The sequence below is a fragment of the Oncorhynchus gorbuscha genome, unplaced genomic scaffold (assembly GCF_021184085.1).
Source record: "Oncorhynchus gorbuscha isolate QuinsamMale2020 ecotype Even-year unplaced genomic scaffold, OgorEven_v1.0 Un_scaffold_7828, whole genome shotgun sequence".
NCBI classification, from domain to species: domain Eukaryota; kingdom Metazoa; phylum Chordata; class Actinopteri; order Salmoniformes; family Salmonidae; genus Oncorhynchus; species Oncorhynchus gorbuscha.
In genome coordinates, this window is record NW_025751134.1 from 1 (window position 1) to 15499 (window position 15499).

At 40.6% G+C, this 15499-nt stretch overlaps 1 protein-coding gene across 1 annotated transcript; it reads right to left on the minus strand.

Moving 5' to 3' along the window:
- Positions 1-553: 553 nt before the first annotated feature.
- Positions 554-1175, minus strand: LOC124029827 (dnaJ homolog subfamily B member 4-like; the record flags this gene model as incomplete). Its single annotated transcript, XM_046341406.1, has 1 exon — positions 554-1175. A coding segment is annotated over exon 1 (211 nt), but the record flags the coding sequence as incomplete, so codon positions are not given.
- Between the last annotated feature and the right edge of the window lie 14324 nt (positions 1176-15499).

Here is a 15499-nt window from a genome sequence, read left to right on the forward strand (position 1 = left end):
TTGCAATCCTACATTGATGCTGCTCTAATATAAACAGTGAGTTCATGAGTCCAATAGCCCCAAATGTAAAGACATCTGTCATATGGGGCAGGTCAGCGGATTCCTCCCACCCATGGCAAATCTGCTCTTTTCCCCATCTGCTGTTTGAAAGGGTCATGATGCCTTCAGCTAGTAACATTATACATATTGACATGTTCGATATCAATTCATGTAATTGACAGTAGCCTAAAAATAATACAATCTGATCTTTTTTCCTGTATTTCTGACCGATCAACGGCCATGTCTACATATTATGCGCAGACCGATATGCCACCCTGACAACAGAGAAATGTCTGCTTATTGGCTTTCTTATTAGCATAAATGGTATGAATAAATAATGAGTGAAATGCTGTGTGGTCTCTTCTAACCAGTGTGGTTAAAATATCGGTCTGTATGACTTGTATAATGGCCAATTCTATTACAACGTGTTCTGTTGTTTACTAAGTAATGGACTGGATGAAATGACAAGAAACCCAGGAATTAATAAACATGCGAATGTGTCCTGTTTTCTTACCTTCCTCTCCATACTGATCATAGATCTCCCTTTTCTTCGGATCACTGAGGACTTCATATGCCTCGGCGATCTCCTTAAATTTCTCCTCGGCGTTGGCCGCTTTGTTTTTGTCCGGGTGCCATTTCAGAGCCTGTTTTCTGTACGCCTTTTTAATGTCCTCGTCAGCCGCTCCTTTCACTATCCCCAGGATTTTATAATAGTCTTTCCCCATAGTTCCCCCGAAGCGACCCCTCGCAGTAGCCAAAGAGAAGCTGCCTGTTAGTTTGATGGGGAAATAAATCCAGGAGAGGAGAGACAAGAGACAAACCCCTCTGAGGAAGTTGATATGGCGGACAAGCGAAAGAAAAACCCTAAACCGCTTCTCTCTGCCTCTCTAAACAACAAGAACTAGTAGTTAGACACGGAGGTTGAATCGTGAGAAGCTAGAGAACGGGATGTGATGTAGCGATGTTTAGAGTGGTTACGCTGTGGATCCAGGGTTATTTATCCATCACCCTCCCCCGTTAGACTCCCTTTAAATAGCTGTGGCTCCCTCTCCTGCGTCCGACCCACCGGCGGCGTTGCTCGCTGTCATCCAGGGGCTCTTCATAGATGCTAAATTCTGCTGAAGCACGTCATTTCCCATATTCGGCAAAGATTCCGGTTTTTATTTGATTATTTTAACTTAATTAATCATTTAATTAATTTAATTGTTTTAACACCCATCCACATGGAGTTGACATCTCAACCTGAGTGAGAAGAACATGGTAGCCTACAGAAAACAATAATTACACTGTAACAGTCTTGACAGGTTATGATAGGTCCTGTGATAAAGGGCTGGTGTTTGGTAAGAGGAGGATGATTTGAATTGAGAAATAGCCTAAATTTGGTGCCTTCCTGTTCAAATTATCAGCTACGGCGAGGAGGGGGTCCATTACCAGAGGACAGGCCTCCTGTCAAGGCTTTATAGACCTCCCTGACCTGTACCTACTGAGACAGACACTAACCTCTGACCTGTACCTACTGAGACAGACATAACCTCTGACCTGTACCTCCCGAGAGAGACACTAACCTCTGACCTGTACCTACTGAGACAGACATAACCTCTGACTGTACCTCCCGAGACACTAACCTCTGACCTGTACCTACTGAGACAGACACTAACCTCTGACCTGTACCTCCTGAGAGGAGCACCTAACCTCTGACCTGTACCTACTGGAACCCAGACACTAACCTCTGACCTGCCCACTAAACCTACTAACAGACACTAACCTCTGACCTGTACCTACTGAGACAGACACTAACCTCTGGTCCTGTACCTACCTAAACCTAACTGACACTAACCTCTGACCTGTACCTACTGAGACAGCCTAACCTCTGGTCCAGGCTAAACCTAAACCCTAACCCACACTAACCTCTGACCTGTACTACTGAGACAGACACTAACCTCTGGTCCATAGGCCCACTAAACCTAAACCCTAACCCACACTAACCTCTGACCTGTACCTACTGAGACAGACACTAACCTCTGGTCCATAGGCCCACTAAGCCCTAAACCCTAACCCACACTAACCTCTGACTGTCCTTATAATGATACACCTGGATGAGCTAACACAACGTGCCATTGGAACACAGGGTGATGGTTGCTGATAATGGGCCTCTGTACTTGGATTAGCGAACACAACGTGCCATTGGAACACAGGAGTGATGGTTGCTGATACTGGGCCTCTGTACTTGGATTAGCTAACACAACGTGCCATTGGAACACAGGAGTGATGGTTGCTGATACTGGGCCTCTGTACTTGGATTAGCTAACACAACGTGCCATTGGAACACAGGAGTGATGGTTGCTGATAATGGGCCTCTGTACTTGGATTAGCGAACACAACGTGCCATTGGAACACAGGAGTGATGGTTGCTGATAATGGGACTCTGTACTTGGATTAGCTAACACAACGTGCCATTGGAACACAGGAGTGATGGTTGCTGATAATGGGACTCTGTACTTGGATTAGCTAACACAACATACCATTGGAACACAGGAGTGATGGTTGCTGATACTGGGCCTCTGTACACCTATGTAGATATTCCATAAAAAATCAGTAATTTCCAGCTACAATAGTCATTTACATTACTGTATTTCTGATCAATTTGATATTCTTTTAATGGACAAAAGAGTAGCTTTTCTTTCAGAAACAAGGACATTTCATAAGTGACCCCAAACTTTTGAACGGTAGTATACATACTGTATTCTATTCTACTGTATCTTAGTCTATACCTCTCTGACATTGCTCATCCCAATATTTATATATACTTCATTCCTTTACTTTAGATTTGTGTGTATTGTTAGATTGTTGGATGACAGCGCAGCATTTGGTGTGTGCCAGGTGCAGAGAGAGGCTCAGAGAGGTTCACAGATATGAAATCAGGTCATGATGTATCATATGCAGCGGCGGTAAGACCGGTTGTTGGTGCTACAGTGTAGGAATGATGGGAGCTTTACACAGCTGTTCCTGTACTAAGTGGACCTACTGTCGTTGTGGTGGTTTTTCTGGTCCTGGTATGGTTTTCTCGAGGCCTGTTCAGAAATCTTCAAGCTCAAGAACGTGAAGTGTCAAAGGAAACTTTGATAATGAAGTTGATAAGTTGACTTCATAGCATTTATTGGTAAGGTTATCAATATGACTCGGGTTGTGGAAAGCAGAAATGTCAGGTTGAACGTTATTGTGGAGACAACAAAAGCTATTGGGGGAAGAGGGTGTGGTAGAAGTTAGTAGGTTTTTATTTTATTCATATTGTTTTTTCGAATTGTGTGGATCGTGATTAATCGTACATTCCAGCACAGTAGGTGGCGGCATGCACAATAAAACGTTTGTTTGTGGACCGCCATGATATCATCAAAGATGTTCTACTGTGATATCATAGTAGCAGCAAGCAGAATAATTCCGCCTTCTTCTTTGATGGACGCATGACAGAGCCATTTCGCGAGATTTGTGTGGCCTTTTCTGCTGTGTCGCAGCACGCACAGCGACAGCAAATATTACTCAACCAAGACCACAGCCACAGTCGTTTCCAACCAGGAACTAATAAGTCAGAGTGGGCAGAACAAGCAAGTGGGTGGGCAGAGCCAAGCATATGTTAGCGAGATCCCATTGGCGCGTTCTAGCATTGATCTGCATATTTCCGTTAGGGAACACCTCCTCTGTGCAGTGCGCATGTGCATTAACTCAATTCGCCTTTGCACTCCTTCTGAACAACGAGATTTTTTAAAACCATTGCAAAGGGTAAAGTCTACAAAATGCAATACATTCTGTTCATAACATATTGTATTTTTGAGAACAGAGTGCTGTATTGAAATCAAATGTTTAATCGACGAGAAAATGTGCAGAATATCGGACAAAATCAAATCTCGTTCTATCTTCTGCTACAGCCGGCCAGTGGGCTTCCTCTCACTACCATATTTGGGTGTGGAAACGCCATAGCGGATGCTTCAGTTTTATACATCCGGTGAAAAATCTGTATCCTTGTTCTATCTGTGTGGTCAGGATCATTTCCGATGAGAACGGCCATTTTCTCTCTCTCCGGATTTGTTCATTTGCAACAGATATGGCCGACTATTCAAACGTGGCTCCGCCGTCGGGAAATGGCGCAGGAATGAACGACGCTTTTAAAGACGCACTTCAGCGAGCAAGACAGGTGAAGATAAATCATTTAATATGGTTTTGTTGAAGCACGTCGAAATTGAAAACTCGTCAAAAGCAAATCAACTTTAGGCCTTAAACCTCCCAACTTGCCAACGAGACGATTTTTGCGGCCTTCGGGAAGATGCCTGTTGAATTAAAGCTAAATAAATGTAGTTAAAGTCTAATTAGTCTAGCTAATTAACCAGGTATTGCTACGCTAATTTATAAGTATCTGTTTCGATGTGATGACGTTGGTCTGTGAATTGATCCACTAACTTACCTACTGTACAATGTTGATATCATTTTCTATAAGGGGGCTTTAAAATCTAACAAAACTCTAAACTAAGTTAAGCTATCTACGATAACCATATGCCCTTATCAAAGTTCCCTTAATTGTAATTGTTATTGAAAAAAATGCTGTTTAATTCTGTGGGATGATTGTGTGAAATGAATCAGAAAACGCACCCACCCCACATGCCTCTTAACTCTGCGGAGTTAGTTCATGCAGAATATGTAAGTTTTAACTAACCAAATTGAAAACGCATTGAGAAAATAGTTAACGAAAGAAGTTGTGTTTTTTTTTGTTGTTGTCGAGGAGCCTAGTTCAACGTTATGATTCCGCTGCAACTGGGTGTTTTTGTGTGTTTCAGATTGCGGCAAAGATCGGGGGGACGGCGTGCCTTCGCGGCGCTCCCTCAGGCAGTGAGTTTGGCTATGGAGGCCAGAAGCGACCCCTTGAAGATGCCGGTGAGTACGGTAGGCTACCCCCCCATTTCTTATACTTCCATTTCTTTATTGATCCATTATTTTGCCTGTCTGATTGTGCTTTTGCCTACTCTATTATCAAGACAGTACGTGTGTTTAAAATAAACCCACATAACGGTTCAGTACCTATTGCTGTTTTGGGGGTATTTTGCTACAGAAGGAATATTTTTGTTTAATTTAAGAAAAAATATACCTTTTTCCATATGAGTATATGCTTGATGAGCACACTATTCCTGAAAGACATACACCATGTATGAATGTCTTAGCAAATGCACAAGGGTTCCTGCGAACATGACAGGATCATGAAACGCTTATTAAGTAACCAAACCACTAATATACTGATAGCCATGAATTGTCTCAGAAATATGCACAGTTCATCTTTAATAAAGAAATCAAATCATTCTATTGGTCACATTCCCATATTTAGCAGTTATTGTAGGGTAAACTAAATGCTTGTGTTCCTAGCTCCAACAGTGCAGTAATATCTAACTAAATGCTTGTGTTCCTAGCCTAAACTGTGCAGTAATATCTAACTAAATGCTTGTGTTCCTAGCTCCATCAGTAATATCTAACTAAATGCTTGTGTTCCTAGCTCCAACAGTAATATCTAACTAAATGCTTGTGTTCCTAGCCTAAACTGTGCAGTAATATCTAACTAAATGCTTGTGTTCCTAGCCTAAACTGTGCAGTAATATCTAACTAAATGCTTGTGTTCCTAGCTCCAACAGTACAGTAATATCTAACTAAATGCTTGTGTTCCTAGCTCCAACAGTAATATCTAACTAAATGCTTGTGTTCCTAGCCTAAACTGTGCAGTAATATCTAACTAAATGCTTGTGTTCCTAGCTCAACAGTAATATCTAACTAAATGCTTGTGTTCCTAGCTCCAACAGTAATATCTAACTAAATGCTTGTGTTCCTAGCCTAAACTGTGCAGTAATATCTAACTAAATGCTTGTGTTCCTAGCCTAAACTGCAGTAATATCTAACTAAATGCTTGTGTTCCTAGCCTAAACTGTGCAGTAATATCTAACTAAATGCTTGTGTTCCTAGCCTAAACTGTGCAGTAATATCTAACTAAATGCTTGTGTTCCTAGCCTAAACTGTGCAGTAATATCTAACTAAATGCTTGTGTTCCTAGCCTAAACTGTGCAGTAATATCTAACTAAATGCTTGTGTTCCTAGCCTAAACTGTGCAGTAATATCTAACTAAATGCTTGTGTTCCTAGCCCAAACTGTGCAGTAATATCTAACTAAATGCTTGTGTTCCTAGCTCCATCAGTAATATCTAACTAAATGCTTGTGTTCCTAGCCTAACCTGTGCAGTAATATCTAACTAAATGCTTGTGTTCCTAGCTCCATCAGTAATATCTAACTAAATGCTTGTGTTCCTAGCCTAAACTGTGCAGTAATATCTAACTAAATGCTTGTGTTCCTAGCTCCGACAGTGCAGTAATATCTAACTAAATGCTTGTGTTCCTAGCCTAAACTGTGCAGTAATATCTAACTAAATGCTTGTGTTCCTAGCCTAAACTGTGCAGTAATATCTAACTAAATGCTTGTGTTCCTAGCCTAAACTGTGCAGTAATATCTAACTAAATGCTTGTGTTCCTAGCTCCAACAGTAATATCTAACTAAATGCTTGTGTTCCTAGCCTAAACTGTGCAGTAATATCTAACTAAATGCTTGTGTTCCTAGCTCCGACAGTGCAGTAATATCTAACTAAATGCTTGTGTTCCTAGCCTAAACTGTGCAGTAATATCTAACTAAATGCTTGTGTTCTAGCTCCATCAGTAATATCTAACTAAATGCTTGTGTTCCTAGCCTAACCTGTGCAGTAATATCTAACTAAATGCTTGTGTTCCTAGCTCCATCAGTAATATCTAACTAAATGCTTGTGTTCCTAGCCTAAACTGTGCAGTAATATCTAACTAAATGCTTGTGTTCCTAGCTCCGACAGTGCAGTAATATCTAACTAAATGCTTGTGTTCCTAGCCTAAACTGTGCAGTAATATCTAACTAAATGCTTGTGTTCCTAGCCTAAACTGTGCAGTAATATCTAACTAAATGCTTGTGTTCCTAGCCTAAACTGTGCAGTAATATCTAACTAAATGCTTGTGTTCCTAGCCTAAACTGTGCAGTAATATCTAACTAAATGCTTGTGTTCCTAGCTCCATCAGTAATATCTAACTAAATGCTTGTGTTCTAGCCTAACCTGTGCAGTAATATCTAACTAAATGCTTGTGTTCCTAGCTCCATCAGTAATATCTAACTAAATGCTTGTGTTCCTAGCCTAAACTGTGCAGTAATATCTAACTAAATGCTTGTGTTCCCTATCCCGACAGTGCAGTAATATCTAACTAAATGCTTGTGTTCCTAGCCTAAACTGTGCAGTAATATCTAACTAAATGCTTGTGTTCCTAGCCTAAACTGTGCAGTAATATCTAACTAAATGCTTGTGTTCCTAGCCTAAACTGTGCAGTAATATCTAACTAAATGCTTGTGTTCCTAGCCTAAACTGCAGTAATATCTAACTAAATGCTTGTGTTTCTAGCCTAAACTGTGCAGTAATATCTAACTAAATGCTTGTGTTCCTAGCTCCAACAGTAATATCTAACTAAATGCTTGTGTTCCTAGCCTAAACTGTGCAGTAATATCTAACTAAATGCTTGTGTTCCTAGCTCCAACAGTAATATCTAACTAAATGCTTGTGTTCCTAGCCTAAACTGTGCAGTAATATCTAACTAAATGCTTGTGTTCCTAGCTCCATCAGTAATATCTAACTAAATGCTTGTGTTCCTAGCTCCAACAGTAATATCTAACTAAATGCTTGTGTTCCTAGCCTAAACTGTGCAGTAATATCTAACTAAATGCTTGTGTTCCTAGCCTAAACTGTGCAGTAATATCTAACTAAATGCTTGTGTTCCTAGCTCCAACAGTACAGTAATATCTAACTAAATGCTTGTGTTCCTAGCTCCAACAGTAATATCTAACTAAATGCTTGTGTTCCTAGCCTAAACTGTGCAGTAATATCTAATCAAATGCTTGTGTTCCTAGCTCCAACAGTAATATCTAACTAAATGCTTGTGTTCCTAGCTCCAACAGTAATATCTAACTAAATGCTTGTGTTCCTAGCCTAAACTGTGCAGTAATATCTAACTAAATGCTTGTGTTCCTAGCCTAAACTGCAGTAATATCTAACTAAATGCTTGTGTTCCTAGCCTAAACTGTGCAGTAATATCTAACTAAATGCTTGTGTTCCTAGCCTAAACTGTGCAGTAATATCTAACTAAATGCTTGTGTTCCTAGCCTAAACTGTGCAGTAATATCTAACTAAATGCTTGTGTTCCTAGCCTAAACTGTGCAGTAATATCTAACTAAATGCTTGTGTTCCTAGCCTAAACTGTGCAGTAATATCTAACTAAATGCTTGTGTTCCTAGCCTAAACTGTGCAGTAATATCTAACTAAATGCTTGTGTTCCTAGCTCCATCAGTAATATCTAACTAAATGCTTGTGTTCCTAGCCTAACCTGTGCAGTAATATCTAACTAAATGCTTGTGTTCCTAGCTCCATCAGTAATATCTAACTAAATGCTTGTGTTCCTAGCCTAAACTGTGCAGTAATATCTAACTAAATGCTTGTGTTCCTAGCTCCGACAGTGCAGTAATATCTAACTAAATGCTTGTGTTCCTAGCCTAAACTGTGCAGTAATATCTATTCTAAATGCTTGTGTTCCTAGCCTAAACTGTGCAGTAATATCTAACTAAATGCTTGTGTTCTAGCCTAAACTGTGCAGTAATATCTAACTAAATGCTTGTGTTCCTAGCTCCAACAGTAATATCTAACTAAATGCTTGTGTTCCTAGCCTAAACTGTGCAGTAATATCTAACTAAATGCTTGTGTTCCTAGCTCCGACAGTGCAGTAATATCTAACTAAATGCTTGTGTTCCTAGCCTAAACTGTGCAGTAATATCTAACTAAATGCTTGTGTTCCTAGCTCCATCAGTAATATCTAACTAAATGCTTGTGTTCCTAGCCTAACCTGTGCAGTAATATCTAACTAAATGCTTGTGTTCCTAGCTCCATCAGTAATATCTAACTAAATGCTTGTGTTCCTAGCCTAAACTGTGCAGTAATATCTAACTAAATGCTTGTGTTCCTAGCTCCGACAGTGCAGTAATATCTAACTAAATGCTGTGTTCCTAGCCTAAACTGTGCAGTAATATCTAACTAAATGCTTGTGTTCCTAGCCTAAACTGTGCAGTAATATCTAACTAAATGCTTGTGTTCCTAGCCTAAACTGTGCAGTAATATCTAACTAAATGCTTGTGTTTCTAGCCTAAACTGTGCAGTAATATCTAACTAAATGCTTGTGTTCCTAGCTCCATCAGTAATATCTAACTAAATGCTTGTGTTCCTAGCCTAACCTGTGCAGTAATATCTAACTAAATGCTTGTGTTCCTAGCTCCATCAGTAATATCTAACTAAATGCTTGTGTTCCTAGCCTAAACTGTGCAGTAATATCTAACTAAATGCTTGTGTTCCTAGCCTAAACTGTGCAGTAATATCTAACTAAATGCTTGTGTTCCTAGCCTAAACTGTGCAGTAATATCTAACTAAATGCTTGTGTTCCTAGCCTAAACTGTGCAGTAATATCTAACTAAATGCTTGTGTTCCTAGCTCCAACAGTAATATCTAACTAAATGCTTGTGTTCCTAGCTCCAACAGTAATATCTAACTAAATGCTTGTGTTTCTAGCCTAAACTGTGCAGTAATATCTAACTAAATGCTTGTGTTCCTAGCTCAACAGTAATATCTAACTAAATGCTTGTGTTCCTAGCCTAAACTGTGCAGTAATATCTAACTAAATGCTTGTGTTCCTAGCTCCAACAGTAATATCTAACTAAATGCTTGTGTTCCTAGCCTAAACTGTGCAGTAATATCTAACTAAATGCTTGTGTTCCTAGCTCCATCAGTAATATCTAACTAAATGCTTGTGTTCCTAGCCTAAACTGTGCAGTAATATCTAACTAAATGCTTGTGTTCCTAGCTCCAACAGTACAGTAATATCTAACTAAATCCTTGTGTTTCCTAGCTCCATCAGTAATATCTAACTAAATGCTTGTGTTCCTAGCCTAAACTGTGCAGTAATATCTAACTAAATGCTTGTGTTCCTAGCTCCGACAGTGCAGTAATATCTAACTAAATGCTTGTGTTCCTAGCCTAAACTGTGCAGTAATATCTAACTAAATGCTTGTGTTCCTAGCCTAAACTGTGCAGTAATATCTAACTAAATGCTTGTGTTCCTAGCCTAAACTGTGCAGTAATATCTAACTAAATGCTTGTGTTCCTAGCCTATTTGTGCAGTAATATCTAACTAAATGCTTGTGTTTCTAGCCTAAACTGTGCAGTAATATCTAACTAAATGCTTGTGTTCCTAGCCTAAACTGTGCAGTAATATCTAACTAAATGCTTGTGTTCCTAGCCTAAACTGTGCAGTAATATCTAACTAAATGCTTGTGTTCCTAGCCTAAACTGTGCAGTAATATCTAACTAAATGCTTGTGTTCCTAGCCTAAACTGTGCAGTAATATCTAACTAAATGCTTGTGTTCCTAGCCTAAACTGTGCAGTAATATCTAACTAAATGCTTGTGTTCCTAGCTAAACTGTGCAGTAATATCTAACTAAATGCTTGTGTTCCTAGCCTAAACTGTGCAGTAATATCTAACTAAATGCTTGTGTTCCTAGCCTAAACTGTGCAGTAATATCTAACTAAATGCTTGTGTTCCTAGCCTAAACTGTGCAGTAATATCTAACTAAATGCTTGTGTTCCTAGCCTAAACTGTGCAGTAATATCTAACTAAATGCTTGTGTTCCTAGCCTAAACTGTGCAGTAATATCTAACTAAATGCTTGTGTTCCTAGCCTAAACTGTGCAGTAATATCTAACTAAATGCTTGTGTTCCTAGCCTAAACTGTGCAGTAATATCTAACTAAATGCTTGTGTTCCTAGCCTAAACTGTGCAGTAATATCTAACTAAATGCTTGTGTTCCTAGCTCCAACAGTGCAGTAATATCTAACTAAATGCTTGTGTTCCTAGCCTAAACTGTGCAGTAATATCTAACTAAATGCTTGTGTTCCTAGCCTAAACTGTGCAGTAATATCTAACTAAATGCTTGTGTTCCTAGCTCCATCAGTAATATCTAACTAAATGCTTGTGTTCCTAGCTCCAACAGTGCAGTAATATCTAACTAAATGCTTGTGTTCCTAGCTCCAACAGTGCAGTAATATCTAACTAAATGCTTGTGTTCCTAGCCTAAACTGTGCAGTAATATCTAACTAAATGCTTGTGTTCCTAGCTCCATCAGTAATATCTAACTAAATGCTTGTGTTCCTAGCCTAAACTGTGCAGTAATATCTAACTAAATGCTTGTGTTCCTAGCTCCAACAGTGCAGTAATATCTAACTAAATGCTTGTGTTCCTAGCCTAAACTGTGCAGTAATATCTAACTAAATGCTTGTGTTCCTAGCCTAAACTGTGCAGTAATATCTAACTAAATGCTTGTGTTCCTAGCCTAAACTGTGCAGTAATATCTAACAATTCACACCAATACACAAATCCATGTCTGTTTATGATGGGCAGCAGCCTATGAGGTGCAGAGTTGAGTAACCGGGTGATGGCCACTTAACAGTCTGATGGCCTTGAGATAGAAGCTGTTTTCAGTCTCTCCCAGCTTTTATGCACCTGTACTGACCTCGCCTTCTGGATGATAGCGGGGTGAACAGGCAGTGGCTCGGTAGTTGTTGTCCTTGATGATCTTTATGGCCTTCCTGTGAGATCGGATGCCGCAGGTGTCTGGGAGGCAGGTAGTTTGCTCCCGGTGAAGTGTTGGCCAGACCGCATCAACCTCTGTATTTATGTAGAATAGGCGTTGTGTATAGTAGGGCGTAGGATATATGCTGATACACCGGGTTATATAGTCTGGTTAGTGATGATCAACAGGGGTGATATAGTCTGGTTAGTGACGATCAACCGGGGTGATGATCAACAGGGGTGATATAGTCTGGTTAGTGATGATCAACAGGGGTGATATAGTCTGGTTAGTGACGATCAACAGGGGTGATATAGTCTGGTTAGTGACGATCAACAGGGGTGATATAGTCTGGTTAGTGATGATCAACAGGGGTGATATAGTCTGGTTAGTGACGATCAACAGGGGTGATGATCAACAGGGGTTATATAGTCTGGTTAGTGATATAGTCTGGTTAGTGTTATAGTCTGGTTAGTGACGATCAACAGGGGTGATGATCAACAGGGGTTATATAGTCTGGTTAGTGATATAGTCTGGTTAGTGTTATAGTCTGGTTAGTGTTATAGTCTGGTTAGTGACGATCAACAGGGGTTATATAGTCTGGTTAGTGACGATCAACAGGGGTGATATAGTCTGGTTAGTGACGATCAACAGGGGTGATATAGTCTGGTTAGTGACGATCAACAGGGGTGATATAGTCTGGTTAGTGACGATCAACAGGGGTGATATAGTCTGGTTAGTGACGATCAACAGGGGTGATATAGTCTGGTTAGTGACGATCAACAGGGGTGATATAGTCTGGTTAGTGACGATCAACAGGGGTGATATAGTCTGGTTAGTGACGATCAACAGGGAGTGATATAGTCTGGTTAGTGACGATCAACAGGGGTGATATAGTCTGGTTAGTGACGATCAACAGGGGTGATATAGTCTGGTTAGTGACGATCAACAGGGGTGATATAGTCTGGTTAGTGACGATCAACAGGGGTGATATAGTCTGGTTAGTGACGATCAACAGGGGTGATATAGTCTGGTTAGTGACGATCAACAGGGGTCATATAGTCTGGTTAGTGACGATCAACAGGGTCATATAGTCTGGTTAGTGGCGATCAACAGGGTGATATAGTCTGGTTGAAGTGACGATCAACAGGGTGATATAGTCTGGTTAGTGACGATCAACAGGGGTCATATAGTCTGGTTAGTGGCGATCAACAGGGGTCATATAGTCTGGTTAGTGACGATCAACAGGGGTCATATAGTCTGGTTAGTGGCGATCAACAGGGGTGATATAGTCTGGTTAGTGACGATCAACAGGGGTGATATAGTCTGGTTAGTGGCGATCAACAGGTTAGTGATATAGTCTGGTTAGTGATCAACAGGGGTGATGATCAACAGGGGTGATATAGTCTGGTTAGTGATATCAACAGGGGTGATATAGTCTGGATGATCAACAGGGGTGATATAGTCTGGTTAGTGACGATCAACAGGGGTTATATAGTCTGGTTAGTGACGATCAACAGGGGTGATATAGTCTGGTTAGTGACGATCAACAGGGGTGATATAGTCTGGTTAGTGACGATCAACAGGGGTGATATAGTCTGGTTGGGTGACGATCAACAGGGGTGATATAGTCTGGTTAGTGACGATCAACAGGGGTGATATAGTCTGGTTAGTGATATAGTCTGGTTAGTGACGATCAACAGTGATATAGGTGATTATAGATCTGATATAGTCTGGTTAGTGATATAGTCTGGTTAGTGACGATCAACAGGGGTGATATAGTCTGGTTAGTCGATGGGTGATATAGTCTGGTTAGTGACGATCAACAGGGTGATATAGTCTGGTTAGTGACGATCAACAGGGGTGATATAGTCTGGTTAGTGATATAGTCTGGTTGACGATCAACAGGGGGTGATATAGTCTGGTTAGTGATATAGTCTGGTTAGTGATTATAGTCGATCAAAGGGTGATATAGTCTGGTTAGTGATTATAGTCTGGTTAGTGACGATCAACCGGGTGATATAGTCTGGTTAGTGACTATAGTCTGGTTAGTGACGATCAACCGGGTGATATAGTCTGGTTAGTGACGATCAACAGGGGTGATATAGTCTGGTTAGTTCCAACCGGGTGATATAGTCTGGTTAGTGATTATAGTCTGGTTATGATCAACAGGGGTGATATAGTCTGGTTAGTGATTATAGTCTGGTTAGTGACGATCAACAGGGGTGATATAGTCTGGTTAGTGACGATCAACAGGGGTGATATAGTCTGGTTAGGGTGATATAGTCTGGTTCAACAGTGATATAGTCTGGTTAGTGATGATCAACAGGGTTATATAGTCTGGTTAGTGATATAGTCTGGTTAGTGACGATCAGCAGGGTGATATAGTCTGGTTAGTGATATAGTCTGGTTAGTGACGGTCAACGGGGTGATATAGTCTGGTTAGTGATATAGTCTGGTTAGTGACGATCAACAGGGGTGATATAGTCTGGTTAGTGACGATCAACAGGGTGATTATAGTCTGGTTAGTGTTATAGTCTGGTTAGTGTTATAGCCTGGTTAGTGTTATAGCCTGGTTAGTGTTATAGCCTGGTTAGTGACGATCAACAGGGTGATTATAGTCTGGTTAGTGATATAGCCTGGTTAGTGATATAGCCTGGTTAGTGTTATAGTCTGGTTAGTGCTATAGCCTGGTTAGTGTTATAGTCTGGTTAGTGTTATAGTCTGGTTAGTGATATAGCCTGGTTAGTGATATAGTCTGGTTAGTGATATAGTCTGGTTAGTGATATAGTCTGGTTAGTGTTATAGTCTGGTTAGTGTTATAGTCTGGTTAGTGACGATCAACAGGGGTTATATAGTCTGGTTAGTGACGATCAACAGGGGTGATATAGTCTGGTTAGTGACGATCAACAGGGGTGATATAGTCTGGTTAGTGACGATCAACAGGGGTGATATAGTCTGGTTAGTGACGATCAACAGGGGTGATATAGTCTGGTTAGTGACGATCAACAGGGGTGATATAGTCTGGTTAGTGACGATCAACAGGGGTGATATAGTCTGGTTAGTGACGATCAACAGGGGTGATATAGTCTGGTTAGTGACGATCAACAGGGGTGATATAGTCTGGTTAGTGACGATCAACAGGGGTGATATAGTCTGGTTAGTGACGATCAACAGGGGTGATATAGTCTGGTTAGTGACGATCAACAGGGGTGATATAGTCTGGTTAGTGACGATCAACAGGGGTGATATAGTCTGGTTAGTGACGATCAACAGGGGTGATATAGTCTGGTTAGTGACGATCAACAGGGGTGATATAGTCTGGTTAGTGACGATCAACAGGGGTGATATAGTCTGGTTAGTGACGATCAACAGGGGTGATATAGTCTGGTTGAGTGACGATCAACAGGGGTGATATAGTCTGGTTAGTGACGATCAACAGGGGTGATATAGTCTGGTTAGTGACGATCAACAGGGGTGATATAGTCTGGTTAGTGACGATCAACAGGGGTGATATAGTCTGGTTAGTGACGATCAACAGGGGTGATATAGTCTGGTTAGTGACGATCAACAGGGGTGATATAGTCTGGTTAGTGACGATCAACAGGGGTGATATAGTCTGGTTAGTGACGATCAACAGGGGTGATATAGTCTGGTTAGTGACGATCAACAGGGTCATATAGTCTGGTTAGTGACGATCAACAGG